Raw genomic sequence first — 12305 nt, forward strand, 5'->3', positions numbered from 1 at the left:
GCTGCTTGACAGGTAGAGGTAGACACCTGCCCTGGGCAGTACCAGCCAGTCAGGGGGCAGGACCCAGGAACCTGCAAAAGCAATGTGGGAGTGTGAAGAGTGGGGTTCCCCTGATGGGAGAGGCAAGGAAGCAGGGACCAGCAGGGGCTGGGAGGTGGCCTCGGGGTTGGGGGGGGGTCTCCCCATCTCGGAAACAGGAAGCTTGTAATCCGGACTGACGTGGGAGCTTGGATTTCCTGATTGAGAATTCAGGGCCCTTTCTTCACCAAAAAGCTGCTTTGTGCCTCTGCCTGCCCCTACCCCAGGGCTTCCTCTGTCCCTGATACCTGTACCTTTTGCTGCTGTCACATAGCCCGGAGCTTAGGAGGGCAAATCCTAGGGCCTGGGGCCTTTTCTGTCTCAGTCATGGAGCCCAGCTGAGTCTAGCTTCTTGAAGAGAATTCTAATTTTTTATTTCCTTTCCCTCCTGAATACAAATGTGATTCATGTAAGGGTAATGTGCAGCACGGTGGGTGCGAGCGCAGGCCCTGGTCAGAGGGTCTGAGTTCAGGTGCTGCCTCTGCCCCTCATTAGCTGCCTGTGCCATGTTGGGCAAGTTACTGATTCCCTTTGAGCTTCAGTTTCTTCCTGTGAAAAATAAGGATAACAAATCCCTCCCTCATGAAGTTGCTCTGAGGAGCTTGCTGGGGCCTGGCGCTCAGGAAGAGCGTGCTGTTAGCTACTCATAACATGATATGCAAACAAAAAGAAGTGTCCAGGCATCCTTGCCCCATGGCGCCGGGCGCCCCCAGAAGAGCATGCTGGGGTGAGTACACCTGCTTCGCCCCCCTGCCCCGCGTCCTGTCCCTGCTCATCTCTTAGGGTATTGACTGGGCTCTGCCCCTCCCCAGAGGCCAGGTAGGTGGCAGGAATTGGGCCTGGTTCCTCTCCCAGGGCCTGGCCCACAAAAGATTGGTCGGGAGATTGTACCACAGGACAATAGGCTGGGTGATCGAGGGCCCAGAATCCAGGATAGTTCCTGGGGTGGGGTGTGGGTGTGGCCAGGAGGACTGTCAATCATGACTCATATTCAGGACACCCTGCAGAGGTGGGGACGGAAAGCTGAGCTGGGAAAACCCCAAATGACATCTAAAGTGACCTGTTGAGAAATTTTGACAGGGAAATCCTATTAATGCAGAAAGCACGGAATAGGACCTCTAGAGGAGAACCAGGGCATTTCACTTTAATAAAAGAATAACAATACCAGCCTCACAGGGCTGTGTGCAGGTAAAGGGGCTCATGAATGAGGAATGTACACTTAGCTTGGGGCTCGGGGCCTTGTGTAGGTTCAGTCAGCATTGGAGCTTGGTACTGAACATAGGGATGGAGCCGCCTCCCCAGAAGGGCCTTGCCTGACCACCTTGTTTAAAGCAAGACCCCCCTTTACTCTCACAGCACCCTGTTGTTTTTCAGCCTAGGTTGTAATTATACACGTCTGTTTACTTGTCCAGCAGAGTGGGGGCTGCGTCTGTTTCCACTGCTCCGTCCTAGCACAGAGAGCAGGGGCACAGTCAATGTTGAATGAATGGCGGTCTCCTCCCCCAAATTCTTCAGGCAGAGCTGGCTAGGAATCCTGCCTTTTTTTTTTTCCAGGAGATTGGGCTTTCAGAGCCCCCTACAGTCCCTAGCCCTCTTCAGAGATGACCCTGCAGCCGGAGCAGCGGGGAAGGTCTGCATGCTGTAGTCTGTGCCAGCCACAGAATAGCTGGGTGGGAACAGCTGGTGGGGGCCTGAGGCTGGGTCTTTCACTCACCTGCTTGGCCACAGTCCTTGATGGATGATGGGGTCATTCTGGGACTACTTCTGCCCTTCGACCCGTCTGCAGCTGTTTGGCCTGTGGCCCCACAGATACAGTGCATCTCCACCTGAGCCCTGTGTGGCTCCCCTCGCACCTGGTGCTAGACCTGACTTTCGGGAGAGGCTTCCTTTTTGCTCTTTACTCTCCTCCAGCCCGCTTCCTTCTAGGTCTCCCCTGACTCCTGCCCTCAGCTGAGACCAGGGCCCTCTGGCCTTGGCAGATGTGTGAGGCTGAGGGAGGCCCTATGAGTCCAGATGTGGTTGTGTTTATGTTCCCAGAGAGTGAGGGGTCGGAGCTCTGGACTGGAGCCGCTGGGGGAGGGGTGGTCTGGCTCCAACACCCTGCCCTATTCCACCCCCACCCCCACTAGCCTGTGTATCTGGCCCTGTCCATCTCAGAGCTCCACGCTCCAGGTCTCATAGCATCAGGCTGACCATCCTCCAGGGAGGACCTCTCTTCATTCCTCATCTGAAGGTGAGAAAACCAGTGGAAAGATGCCTGGCTTTGGAATTAAAAAACCTACTGGCTCAGTGTGACCTTGGCCCAGCTACAGAGCCTTGGTTCCATCTGTAAAATAGGGACAACACTCCTGACCTCAAAGGCTGTGTTGATCTGGCTTGAGAATGTGTGCACAGGGCTCTCCAGCTGTCAGCTTGTGACTAAGCCTGTGGCTGTGCCCTACTCCTAGCTAGGGCTTGCCTGGGTCCAGGGCAGTGCCAACCCCCATCATAAGGTGATTCTAAAGCAGAATATCAACCCCTCCTTCCTCCCCCACTGCAGCTGCAAACATTTTGTTTTGCCATTAGAAATGACTTACTTAAGGGAAGCAGAATTTTACAGGCAGTTTACAGGCTGGTCTTGTTCAGTAGTTTCCAAAAGCCAGGGGAGGGCAGAGGCGGCCAGCAGTCCCCACAAGTTGGGATGGATTGGAAGTGAGAAGTGAGTCCTGTGTGACGGACACTTTCTCCTGCACAGCCGCACGCCCCTGGGTGGGCTCTCGGCACGTTGCGGGCATTAGGGGGAAAGGCAGCGGAAGGCCCTCGCTATACTCTGATAGATCCAGCTCCCTTAGTCCTCCTGGAATAGCTGGCCCTGGCTCCGAGGAGAGAAGAGGGGCTGTTGCTGGGCCCACAGAAGAAAAGGCAACCCCAGGCATAAAGAGGCTCTCAGCAGCCCCTGCCCGAACGCTCCGGGCAGGCAAGTGCCCCATAGCACCCTGGGGCCTCGAGGGTCACCGCAGACCCGGCCTGGGAAGAACCCGTAGAGTCCTGCAGCCGCGGAGGGAGGGGGTCATCGCTAAGGCGTCCCGCGGACAACGCCGAGAGGCGCAGCTTAGCCCGTGCGCACCGGACGGGCTCGCAACGCAGGACGGTGCCCTCATGGGAGCCAGGCTGAGCAGGTCAAGAAGGGTGGTGGGGGAGCCGGGTAGGGAGACCTCGGCGGGGGCTGCCTCGGCGCTCCCCTCCTACCCAAGGGGCCCAGTTCCATTTCTACCCACAGTTCCCTTTCTATCCGCCTCCCTCCTCAGCCCAATGAAGCAGTCGGGGCTCAGCAGTGCTTAGCACGCTCGGACTATGGTTTTAATAGACGTATATGGACAAGTCGATATAGACAGATTTATAATTCTATACAGTCAGTCCAACATACACAGGGACGCTGTAAACAGGGGCGCGGGCCGGAGAGCGGGTGTGCAAAGTGGGCGCAGGGCCCTGGGGCCGCGCCCCTTGCTCTACCGGCTCGACTCTTGCACGGCGGGCGGTGAGGAGGGGGCTGTTCGCTCGGACAGAGGGCCACCTCCTAGCCCGGGAGCAGAGCAGAGGGCCTGGGCCTGCAGCTATGCTCAAGGCTGGGGTATTCTGAGACGGACCTCCCCCACCTCCCGCCAGGTCCGCACTGCCCGCTGCCGCTCCGTGACCTTAATATAGGGCTCCGGGGCGCAGGGCCAGCAAGGCTCTACCAGGCGCGCCGGGGCCGTGTGCGGCTCCACTGAGTGCCCGATCCTGGGCTGGGGGCACCGTCCCCCCAAACCCAACGCCCGCCCCAACGCGGATCCGACTCGAGCTAAGGCGCTCTCGGCCGGGCCCAGCTCGGAGAGGGCAACTTGGTTTGTACGGGGTCGGGAAATCCTAGGCAAGTCCAGGCCCCGCACATCCAGTCCGCAGGCCCGGCCGCTCAGTCCGGATCCAGCGCGGCGGGGACGCGGGCTACGAAGGCGTCCTCCCCCGGCCGCTGGGCCTCGGCGCAAGCCTACCGCGCCGCGTCCCCTCCGCGGAGTGGGCCTCCAGGGCCCGTGGGAACACACACACACCACCCGCGCCATCCCGAGAGAAATTGCAACTCATCCATTTTTTCGCGGCACTTTTCTCCGACGTCTTTTTGCTTTTTTTTTTTTTTTTTTTTTTGGTCTTTTTGGAGGGCAGAGTGGGGTCCGGAAAAGCAAACACAAAACCAACCCGGAGTGGGAAGTGGGAGGAGGGGGCTGCGCAGGTCTGAGGGCTGCGCAGGTGTGAGGTCCGCAGCGCGGTGAGCTGGGGCTTGCGAGCCGGGGCCCCGCGTGCGTCCTCCGCGCCCGCGCCCTTCCCCGAGCCGGCAGCCGGCCCGCGTGGTGCGGCGGGGCGGTCAGCTGTTGTACTGGCACGCGTTGAGGCCCGAGGCCGGGCCCTGCAGGCCGCCGTAGCCAAACGACGAGTGTTGTTTGGACTTGAGCCGCAGGCTGGCTAGGCTCGAGTTGCACGTGTCCCGGTAGACGCTGTAGGGCGAGGCGGGAGTGCCGTACGGGCAAGCGCCCGGCGACATGGCTGAGTTGAGCGAGGAGCCGGTGAGGTTGTTGATGTTGTTGAGGCCCGAGTTGGGCATGCCAGGCACGGCGCCTGGGCCCATGCTGGACGGCATGGTCATGGAGGAGATGGAGCTGGGTGCCGAGAACATGGACTGCGACGACAGCGGGCTCATGGAGTTGAAGAAGGTGAAGCTCTTGGTGGAGAGCGGCGCTGGCGCCAGGCTCTTGGCGGCCCAGTTGTTGTAGGAGTAGCCGGCGGCGTACACGTCCTCGTAGGGCTGCACTAGGCCGCTGAACTGCGGCACGTAGCCACCCTTGCACAGGTCCAGCTGCTGGTTACGCTCGCGCTTACGCCACTTGGCTCGCCGGTTCTTGAACCAGACCTGGGGGAGGGGACGGGAGAAGGGTCAGGGCCGCGGCAGGCCGGGAGGGACCCCACCCCCTTCCCCACCGCCTGGAGCCCTCCGTCGGCCCGCTGCCCTCCGAACGTCGTTTCTCTCCTTCGACCGATATTTCTGCTCCTGCATTCCCTCCACAATGGTTCCTTTCCTGTCCCCAGAAAATACTAATTTCTTTTTCCGATCTTTATCCTCTCCCGAAATTATATCCGTTTTCTTCTCCGAATACGGATTCTCGTTTATTTTAACAGATATTCGTTTTCTTTCTTCCTCTCTCAACCAGTTCACCTCCGCCTTCTCCCCCAAACGGGTTCGCTCTATCTACTAAATATTTCAGTCTTTTTATTCTCCCTCAAATACAAAAGGTATTTTTCCTCCCTGAGACATAGGACTTTCGACTCCCCCAATTCTTCGATCTATTTCATCGCTCAAATAGTTTGTTATCATCTTTATCGGCAATATTTGATGTTTTCTTTTTGGCTCCAAATGTTTATTTTCGTTCAGTCCACCCCGTTGTCTGAACCTCTTTCTTCTCCCTCAGTCCGTTTTCTTGTTTATCCCCCATTTTTGATCCTTTTGAATCGTCCTCAAATATTAGGCTTTTGAATCCTTTCCAAATATCTGACCTGCACTGTTCCCCTTAAACAGTTGATTCTTTTTCTCAAATACCTGATCTTTTTGCTTCCTATTTAATTTCTTTCCTGCCGCCTAAATATATGCCAAATATGTTTCTCCACAAATATTTAATTTTTTTCTATTCTTACTAGTTTCTTCTAATCTTCCTGCCCTTCCTTTTCTCCCCCCAAATTTGGTAAGAACCTCCTAGTCCTCCCCCATCCTTACCTATCTGCCCACCGCATGCCCTCTGCCCTCTCGGATTTTCCTCCAGTTCTGAGTGGAGTTTCCTGAGCTAGTTTGCCAGATCCCTGCTTCTCAGCTTTCCCTAGTCCCCAGCACTGACACTACCTGATTCCACCCCCACCCACCCCTACCACCATAAACCTGGGCAGGATTAGTGAGTTCAGGATTACTGAGTGCTGTGTCTTCACTCCAAGTCCCACTGGGCTGGCCAGCCTGCCTAGGGAGGGGAGAGGGCTGGGGTTATGGTAAGGAGTCTGTGGGCCAGCTGGGATTTTGGTCGACTTGGGAGGTGCTCCCAATATCTGATTAAATATTTACACCCCCAGGGAAGAAATGATTCTCTTGCTACCCTGGCAGGAAAGCCTTGCTTTTACTGGAAACCAAACGGGTGAGAAGAGGGAGAATGCAGGCTGGTCTTGGGTCCGAGATGGCATATCCTAAAAGGGACTGGGAAGGACATTTGGCTCCCGGAGCCACCCCCTACCTCACCTGACGGGATACCTTCCGGAAAGGGCAGAAGGCAAAGGGTCCTACTGATGGCTGGGGAGGGTGGAGAATATCTTGAGCTTTTAGAGGATCTGCTTGTGAGATGGGACCACTGCTCCAGGAAGTTTTGAGAGCCCCGAACCCAGGCACCTTTCAGGCTTCTCCGAGGCAGCCAGACAGGACCTGCCTTTCCCTTTCGTTTTCGGGATAAGGCCAGCAGCTCCCGAGGTCCCCAGCGGCAGGGAATCCACTGCCCAGTCTCTGGCCCAGGGTATCCTGCTAACATCTGAGTGGGTCCTGGGCCCCACAGGGCATGGGGGAGTCCCCTGGGGGCACAGGTCTTTGGGCTGGGGTTGCCTGAGTCCGAGGATCAGGTAGGATGAGGGTCAGAGGGGTTGAAGGTCCGAGGCGCCTGGAGGCCTGGCAGACGCTAGTGGGCCAGGGCCTAAGGTGGGGATCTCCGGTGGAGGGAGGGAGCAGGTCTGAATGGTGGGAGAGTGAAGGTCTGCTTGCGGGTCTAAGCTTTGGAGGGCTGCAGCAGAGGCGGCCCGGGAGCCCTCTGCGCGGGTGCCCTTAGGCGCGCACCCCTCGCTCACCCGCACGCGCGGCTCGGTGAGGTTGGTCCACACAGCGATCTCCTCCCTCATGCTCATGTCGGGGTAGCGGTTCCTCTGGAACGTGGCCTCTAGCTCTTGCAATTGCTGGCTTGTGAAGTGCGTACGTTGCCGCCGCTGCTTCTTCTTCTTGGCTGGGTCGTCTGCGCCGCCGCAGCCCGTGCCTCCCGCACCACTGTCCTCGGGCCCCTTGGGTTCCCCGCCGCGCTCCTTCTCTGCAGTAGGCAGGACGGGGAGCGGGTCACCTGGGCTTACGCCCCGTTGCACCCCGTCCCGGCTCCACCGAAGCGCTCGCCACCAGCGCTGGCGGTCTTCCCTCCATCCCTCCCTCCCTCTAGGGTTCCTGGGAACTGTCCCCACTGGAAAGCGCCCGCCGGGTGCTGGTCCTCAGTAGGCACCTCTAGTCTGGTGTGCCGCGGAGAAAAGCCCGAGAATCGGAGCTCGAGCCGCGGGCCTGGGTTCCTGGCTGGGCAGGGCCTGCACCCTTAGCTCGGCTCAGATTCTGGCCCTGCTGCTGATGTTCCCAGCAAATGTATGCTTTTTGTTTGTTTGTTTTGCGAGCTCTTAGGGGGTCTAAATCTGAGGGGGTCTCCGCTTTTCTGAACTAGGATCAAATCTTTCCAGCCTAAAGCCCCTCCACTTTCTTCTCCTCAGGGGTGTATGGGAGCCCCACTGGGCAGGCACAACACAGCCGGGTTCTCGGCCTTGCTTCCAGGCCTCCAGTCCCAAAGCCTAGAAAACCCCACCAACTGCAGCCCAGACAGACAGACTCTGTCTAGGTGACCTCGGGCTTTAGTCTGTCTCTCTTTGAAGCTACACAAAACACACGCAGTCATAGAAACATTGATACATAAAGAAAAAGAGTTTAAAAACAAAACACAGAAGCCCAGAAAAGCTCACAGCTCTATGCCTAAAGACACTGAAAGGGCCACAAATTCTCAAATCAGACAGGAAGAAATACAGAGCAAATGTAAATTAAGAAGTCAGAAAGCTCTGTACAAACACACCCCTAACTAAATACAGAGCTGTAAGTGTATAAACTCCAGGTTGACAGAAGCATTTATTTCTCTGGGATTTAAAAAAATAATGTACCGTGGTAGATAGATTTTTAACTCCTTCCCAATAAGGCCCTTGTAGAGATAATTTTTAAATCCCAGAGAAACACATTATAGTTAGATAATTTAAATTCCCCAAATAACACCACTGCAAATGGATTTTGAGAAAATTCCGGAGAAACGCGCCATTTTGGATTGACTTTTTAAAATCTCCGGAAGAATAATGTTGCATGTAGATATTTTAAATTCCAGACCTACACTTCGTACATTAATTCTTTCAAAATCGAAAGATACAGTTAAAATTAATTCATCCTCATAGATTTGGTTCAAAAAATCAATCTACGATTATATATCTCTCTAGGTTTTAAAAATAAAACCAACCAAAGACAGCGCTTAAAACTTTTGAAAACAAAAGTATAGTTCAGCGTTGATTGTGTTTTAACCCAAGCAAACAACCTCTCAGAAAAATCACTTAGGGATGCAAAAGAGAAACAAACAGATATTAAGAAAGTGGAGAGAAACACTCAGCTGTGTATTAAGAAATGAACGCAGAAGAGGCGCCCACACCGGGGAGCTCGGAGCCCCTCGGGAACCCGGCCGGCTGCGCTGGGCAGTGGATTCGCTGCCCCACTGCCCGCGCCGGCCACCCGCGGGCCCAGTTCGCTGCTGGAAAAAAGCTCCAGCTCGGACAAAAAAGGCAGCGCGGAGGGAGACGCGCAGGAGCCGTGGCGGGGGCCGGGGCCGGGGCCGGGGCCGGGGCCGGGCTGCTCCGGGCTTCGGCCGCGCACGTGGGCCGGATCCCTTGATCGGGGTTCCGGCTGGCCTTGCTGGGAGTCCGGCCGCTCCTGTTGGCCCGCTCGCCCTCACCGTCCTCTGTGTCTCCCTTCTACTTGATGACCCCTCTCCCCCCGTTTACCCTTCCCGCCCGCCCCTTCTCTTTGGCCTTTCATTCTGTCGCCTACTGTCATGGTGTTAACCTCCCTCTCTGTCTCTCTGAGCGCATTCTCTTGCCCGTCACCCCTATTCCTTTCTCGGTCTTCTCTCCCTTCGTCCGAGCCGCTCCTTAGCACCCAGTTGCGCAAATCAAATTTTTTCCCGTTCTATTTACTCCTGATCAAGAGGGGCTGTGAGTCCAACCCTCCAGCTGTAGGCTCGTGCATCTGCCAGTCTCTTGGCGCGTGGGGACCGCGTGGAAGTGCCTTCGCGTGTGCGTAAGTTTCCGCGTTCACCGTCAGATCGAGAACGGGAAAAAGAAAGCTCCTGACGCTTCTGGGGCGGAGAGGGAGCTTGGTTGCACGGCGCGGGCGTCAGGCCCTGCTCCCAGCTCCCCGTGCTCCGCGCCCGGGTAGGCTCCGTGCGCGCCGCGCGGGGAACGGCGCTTACCTGGCAGCTCCGTGTCAGACGACTCGCTGGCGGAGTTCTCGAGCGGCTCGCGGGGGTCGGCGGGCCGGGCCAGGTGGAAGGCGGGCCCCATGTCATGGGGTGGCGGCGGCGGCCGGAGCCCCTCCGGCAGCCGCTCCAGGCTCATGCCCCCCTTGAAGGCGTCCATGGAGGTGGGGACCGCGGCGGGCGCTCCAGGGGCCGGGGCTGGGCGCGCCCCGCCGCCCTGGCTGCGACCTGCGGGGACAAGACCGCAGCGCCTAAGCGGCTGCCCTCCAGGGCTGCCGGCGCCCGCAGCGACGCCGTACCCGCCCCATGGACCGCCCGGGGCTGCGGGGCCGGGCGGGCAGAGGCGGCGGCAGCTTCTCGCGACCGGGCGCCTGGCTCAGCGCTCTGCGCTGCGCTCCTGCCGCTCGGGCCTCAGCAGCCCGGCCGGCCCCGGCTCCGGCTCCGGCTCGCGATCCGGGGCCGGTTTCTAAGGCTCCGGACGGCGCCGGCAGAGTCTGTCTTAAAGCGACAGCGCGCACAGCCAGGTTCCAGCAGTCCCTGCGCCAGGGGTGCTGGGTGGGGTGGGCCTGGGTGGGAGGGGGCTGGGGAGGGAGCGAGCGAGCGAGGGAGCGCGGGCGGAATCCAGCCCCAAGCCGCCCGCGCCGCCGCGCCCTCTCTGCCGCCCTCCCTCCCTCCCTGCCTCGCCCGCGCCCTCCCCCTCCGCAGCCACCTTCCCGCCGCCTCCCCGCCCCCCGCGGCCTCGCCGCGCCGCTCCCTCCTTCCCCGGTGACACACCGAGTTCTCCCTCGGCCTCACAAAAGAAACGCATCTGGCCTGCAAGTCCCGGGCGGCTCGTGCCCACCTCAGGCCTCAAATGACTTGTTTCGCCTAGAATCAACTCCCGTCTCGGCCGCCTCGAAGTCCCCAGCCCTGGCGAGAACAGCCCAGGATGAGTGAACGTTTGCCGAACAGGATCACACCGAGCGGGCGCCTTCGAGCCAGCGCCGGGGCGGGGGCAGAGCCCGGGGCCCGTTCCGGCAGCTCCCAGCGGTGTCCTCGTCGAGGGGCCGCCTGCCCCTCCTTCTCCAGCCTCTTCTCCCGGGAACTCAGCCCGGCTGAGTGACAGCAGCCTGCGCTCTAATGGGCCCCCGGATGCTGCCTCCTAATTAGCTTGGACCTTCTCCCCTAAGGCTGCTTCTCAGGCCTCCCTCTCTGCACCGCAGTCAATTTTCCGGGATTGGGATAGAAATGATGGCTTCTAATCAGACGAAACGTTTCTGCTGGCTCTAGGCGTTTGGAGAATGCAGAAGGAAGACCCCAAGGATCCCAGCCAGACCCCACAGCCTCTTGTACCTCTCCCCTTGTTTTACACCTTACGCCTTGGCCAAACGGGCCAGGCCTGGCCTTGGCAGGCATGGGGTTAGCCTTGGCAGCCTTTGCCCTCCTTCAGGGTAGCTTTGTCCCAGCCTGGGGCCTGCGTCCTGGCTTCCCAGGGCTTCAGGCACAGGCCTGGTAAGCCAGGTGACTGCTGTCTCCCAACCCTGGGCCAGCAGCCCAGGAAGCCCTCAGTCTTCCAGCTTCTCTCCCACACAGTGGTAGCTGAGCTGCAGCTCCAATGGGCCTTCACTGGGCACAGGCAAAGACATTACTCTCCCACTCCCAAGAGTGATTCCCTCCTCGAGTCCTTGCATATAGGTGAAGTTTGTCGAAGGATTTTGCTCAACAATTGTTAGCTGGCCCCGAGACCTCAGCGTCTTGAGCAAACAGGCCACAGCTGGGGCAGCAAGGCGCCACCCTGACCTGCTCTTCTGGCCATAGGCAGACCCCAGACTGCCCTCTGCCCCTCACCTGTGACCAGCTCCACCAGACACAGCAACCCAAGGGAGCTGCGCCAGGGAGATTGTCTGCCTGGGAAAGAAGCAGGGAGGTGTCCAGTATCCTCACCCCAAAACTCAGTGCCTCCTCAACTCCTGGGTGGGTGGCACTGACTGCACAGGTATTGGCATCTGGGGCACTCTGCAGGTTCTGCCTTTGGGTCCTCGCCTTACTCCTTCCCATCACAGGGAGACACCCAGGGTCAGCTGAGCTCCTTGTGGGGGCTGCTGGGGCCAGGGTCAGGCATGCAGGGTGGAACCAGGCCTGCCTTCCATTCCCTCCACGTTAGTCCAAAGCACCCCCGCCCCCATCCCCTGCTCTGGGCCAGGAGAGACAGCACAGCTCCTTAGGGCCTGGTCCTTTCTCACTGTGGGTCTGTGACCATAGGATGCAGGGTCTGAGGCCGGAGGGAGGACACTTCTCAGGAGTTGGGTTGGGAAAGCTCAGTGACTCCTGCCTTCTTCCAAGCTGAGATCTCCCTCCATGAAATGAGTCTTGGCCACGGGGAGGGGAACATGGGGAAGCACAGTTGCCCAGCATTTTCCCTCAGCCCCACCTTTGCCATGTTTGTTGGCCACCTTCACCACAAGTCTCCTGCAGTAGAAGATCCCGCCTTTCAAGGAGATATGCAGGTGCTGCAGCGTGCGAGGGAGTGTCCCTTCACACACCATTCTCTTTTTAGCTGTCTTACCCCATAGAACAGCCTGAATGCAGACAGCGTGGGGGCATGCACACACACACACATCCTGTACATCCATGTGGAGATGCTGTACACACACGTATTCACTGCACTATGGAAGTGCTGAGTTTAGGCATATATGTGCTACTTGGCATGAACGCGGGCTGGCAGGGGATAGGAGGTGTGTTCTAACCCTGCCACATGTCAGGCCAAGGTGGGAAGCACAGTGCGTCTCTGGGTAGAGACTTAGAAATGAATGGTCTGTCTGTGGGCCTCTAGAGGAGGTTAGGACTCACAGCCCTCTCACTTCCCAGAGGGACCAAAGTGACTCTTTGGGCCATCCTCCGATGGGG

The 12305-nt window shown here is 58.4% G+C and overlaps 1 protein-coding gene across 1 annotated transcript; it reads right to left on the bottom strand.

Moving 5' to 3' along the window:
* Nucleotides 1-3668: 3668 nt before the first annotated feature.
* On the bottom strand, nucleotides 3669-9920 carry PITX1 (paired like homeodomain 1). The gene is made up of 3 exons (XM_002815900.5): nucleotides 9414-9920; nucleotides 6958-7190; nucleotides 3669-4999 (listed from the first exon to the last, which is right to left on the bottom strand). The coding sequence occupies exons 1-3, from the start codon at nucleotides 9577-9579 to the stop codon at nucleotides 4457-4459; spliced, it is 942 nt and encodes a 313-aa protein (XP_002815946.1). The 5' UTR covers nucleotides 9580-9920; the 3' UTR covers nucleotides 3669-4456.
* Nucleotides 9921-12305: the final 2385 nt, after the last annotated feature.

Source organism: Pongo abelii, chromosome 4, assembly GCF_028885655.2.
Source record: "Pongo abelii isolate AG06213 chromosome 4, NHGRI_mPonAbe1-v2.0_pri, whole genome shotgun sequence".
Lineage (NCBI taxonomy): Eukaryota > Metazoa > Chordata > Mammalia > Primates > Hominidae > Pongo > Pongo abelii.

Bases quoted from the DNA above. Each gene is read 5' to 3' on its own strand.
- PITX1 (XM_002815900.5), bottom strand. From the start codon at position 9,579: ATGGACGCCTTCAAGGGGGGCATGAGCCTGGAGCGGCTGCCGGAGGGG. The intron at 7,191-9,413 runs GTAAGCGCCGTT...TGCCTACTGCAG, and splicing joins GTCTGACACGGAGCTGCCAG to AGAAGGAGCGCGGCGGGGAA. The intron at 5,000-6,957 runs GTGAGCGAGGGG...CCCCTCCCCCAG, and splicing joins TCACCGAGCCGCGCGTGCGG to GTCTGGTTCAAGAACCGGCG.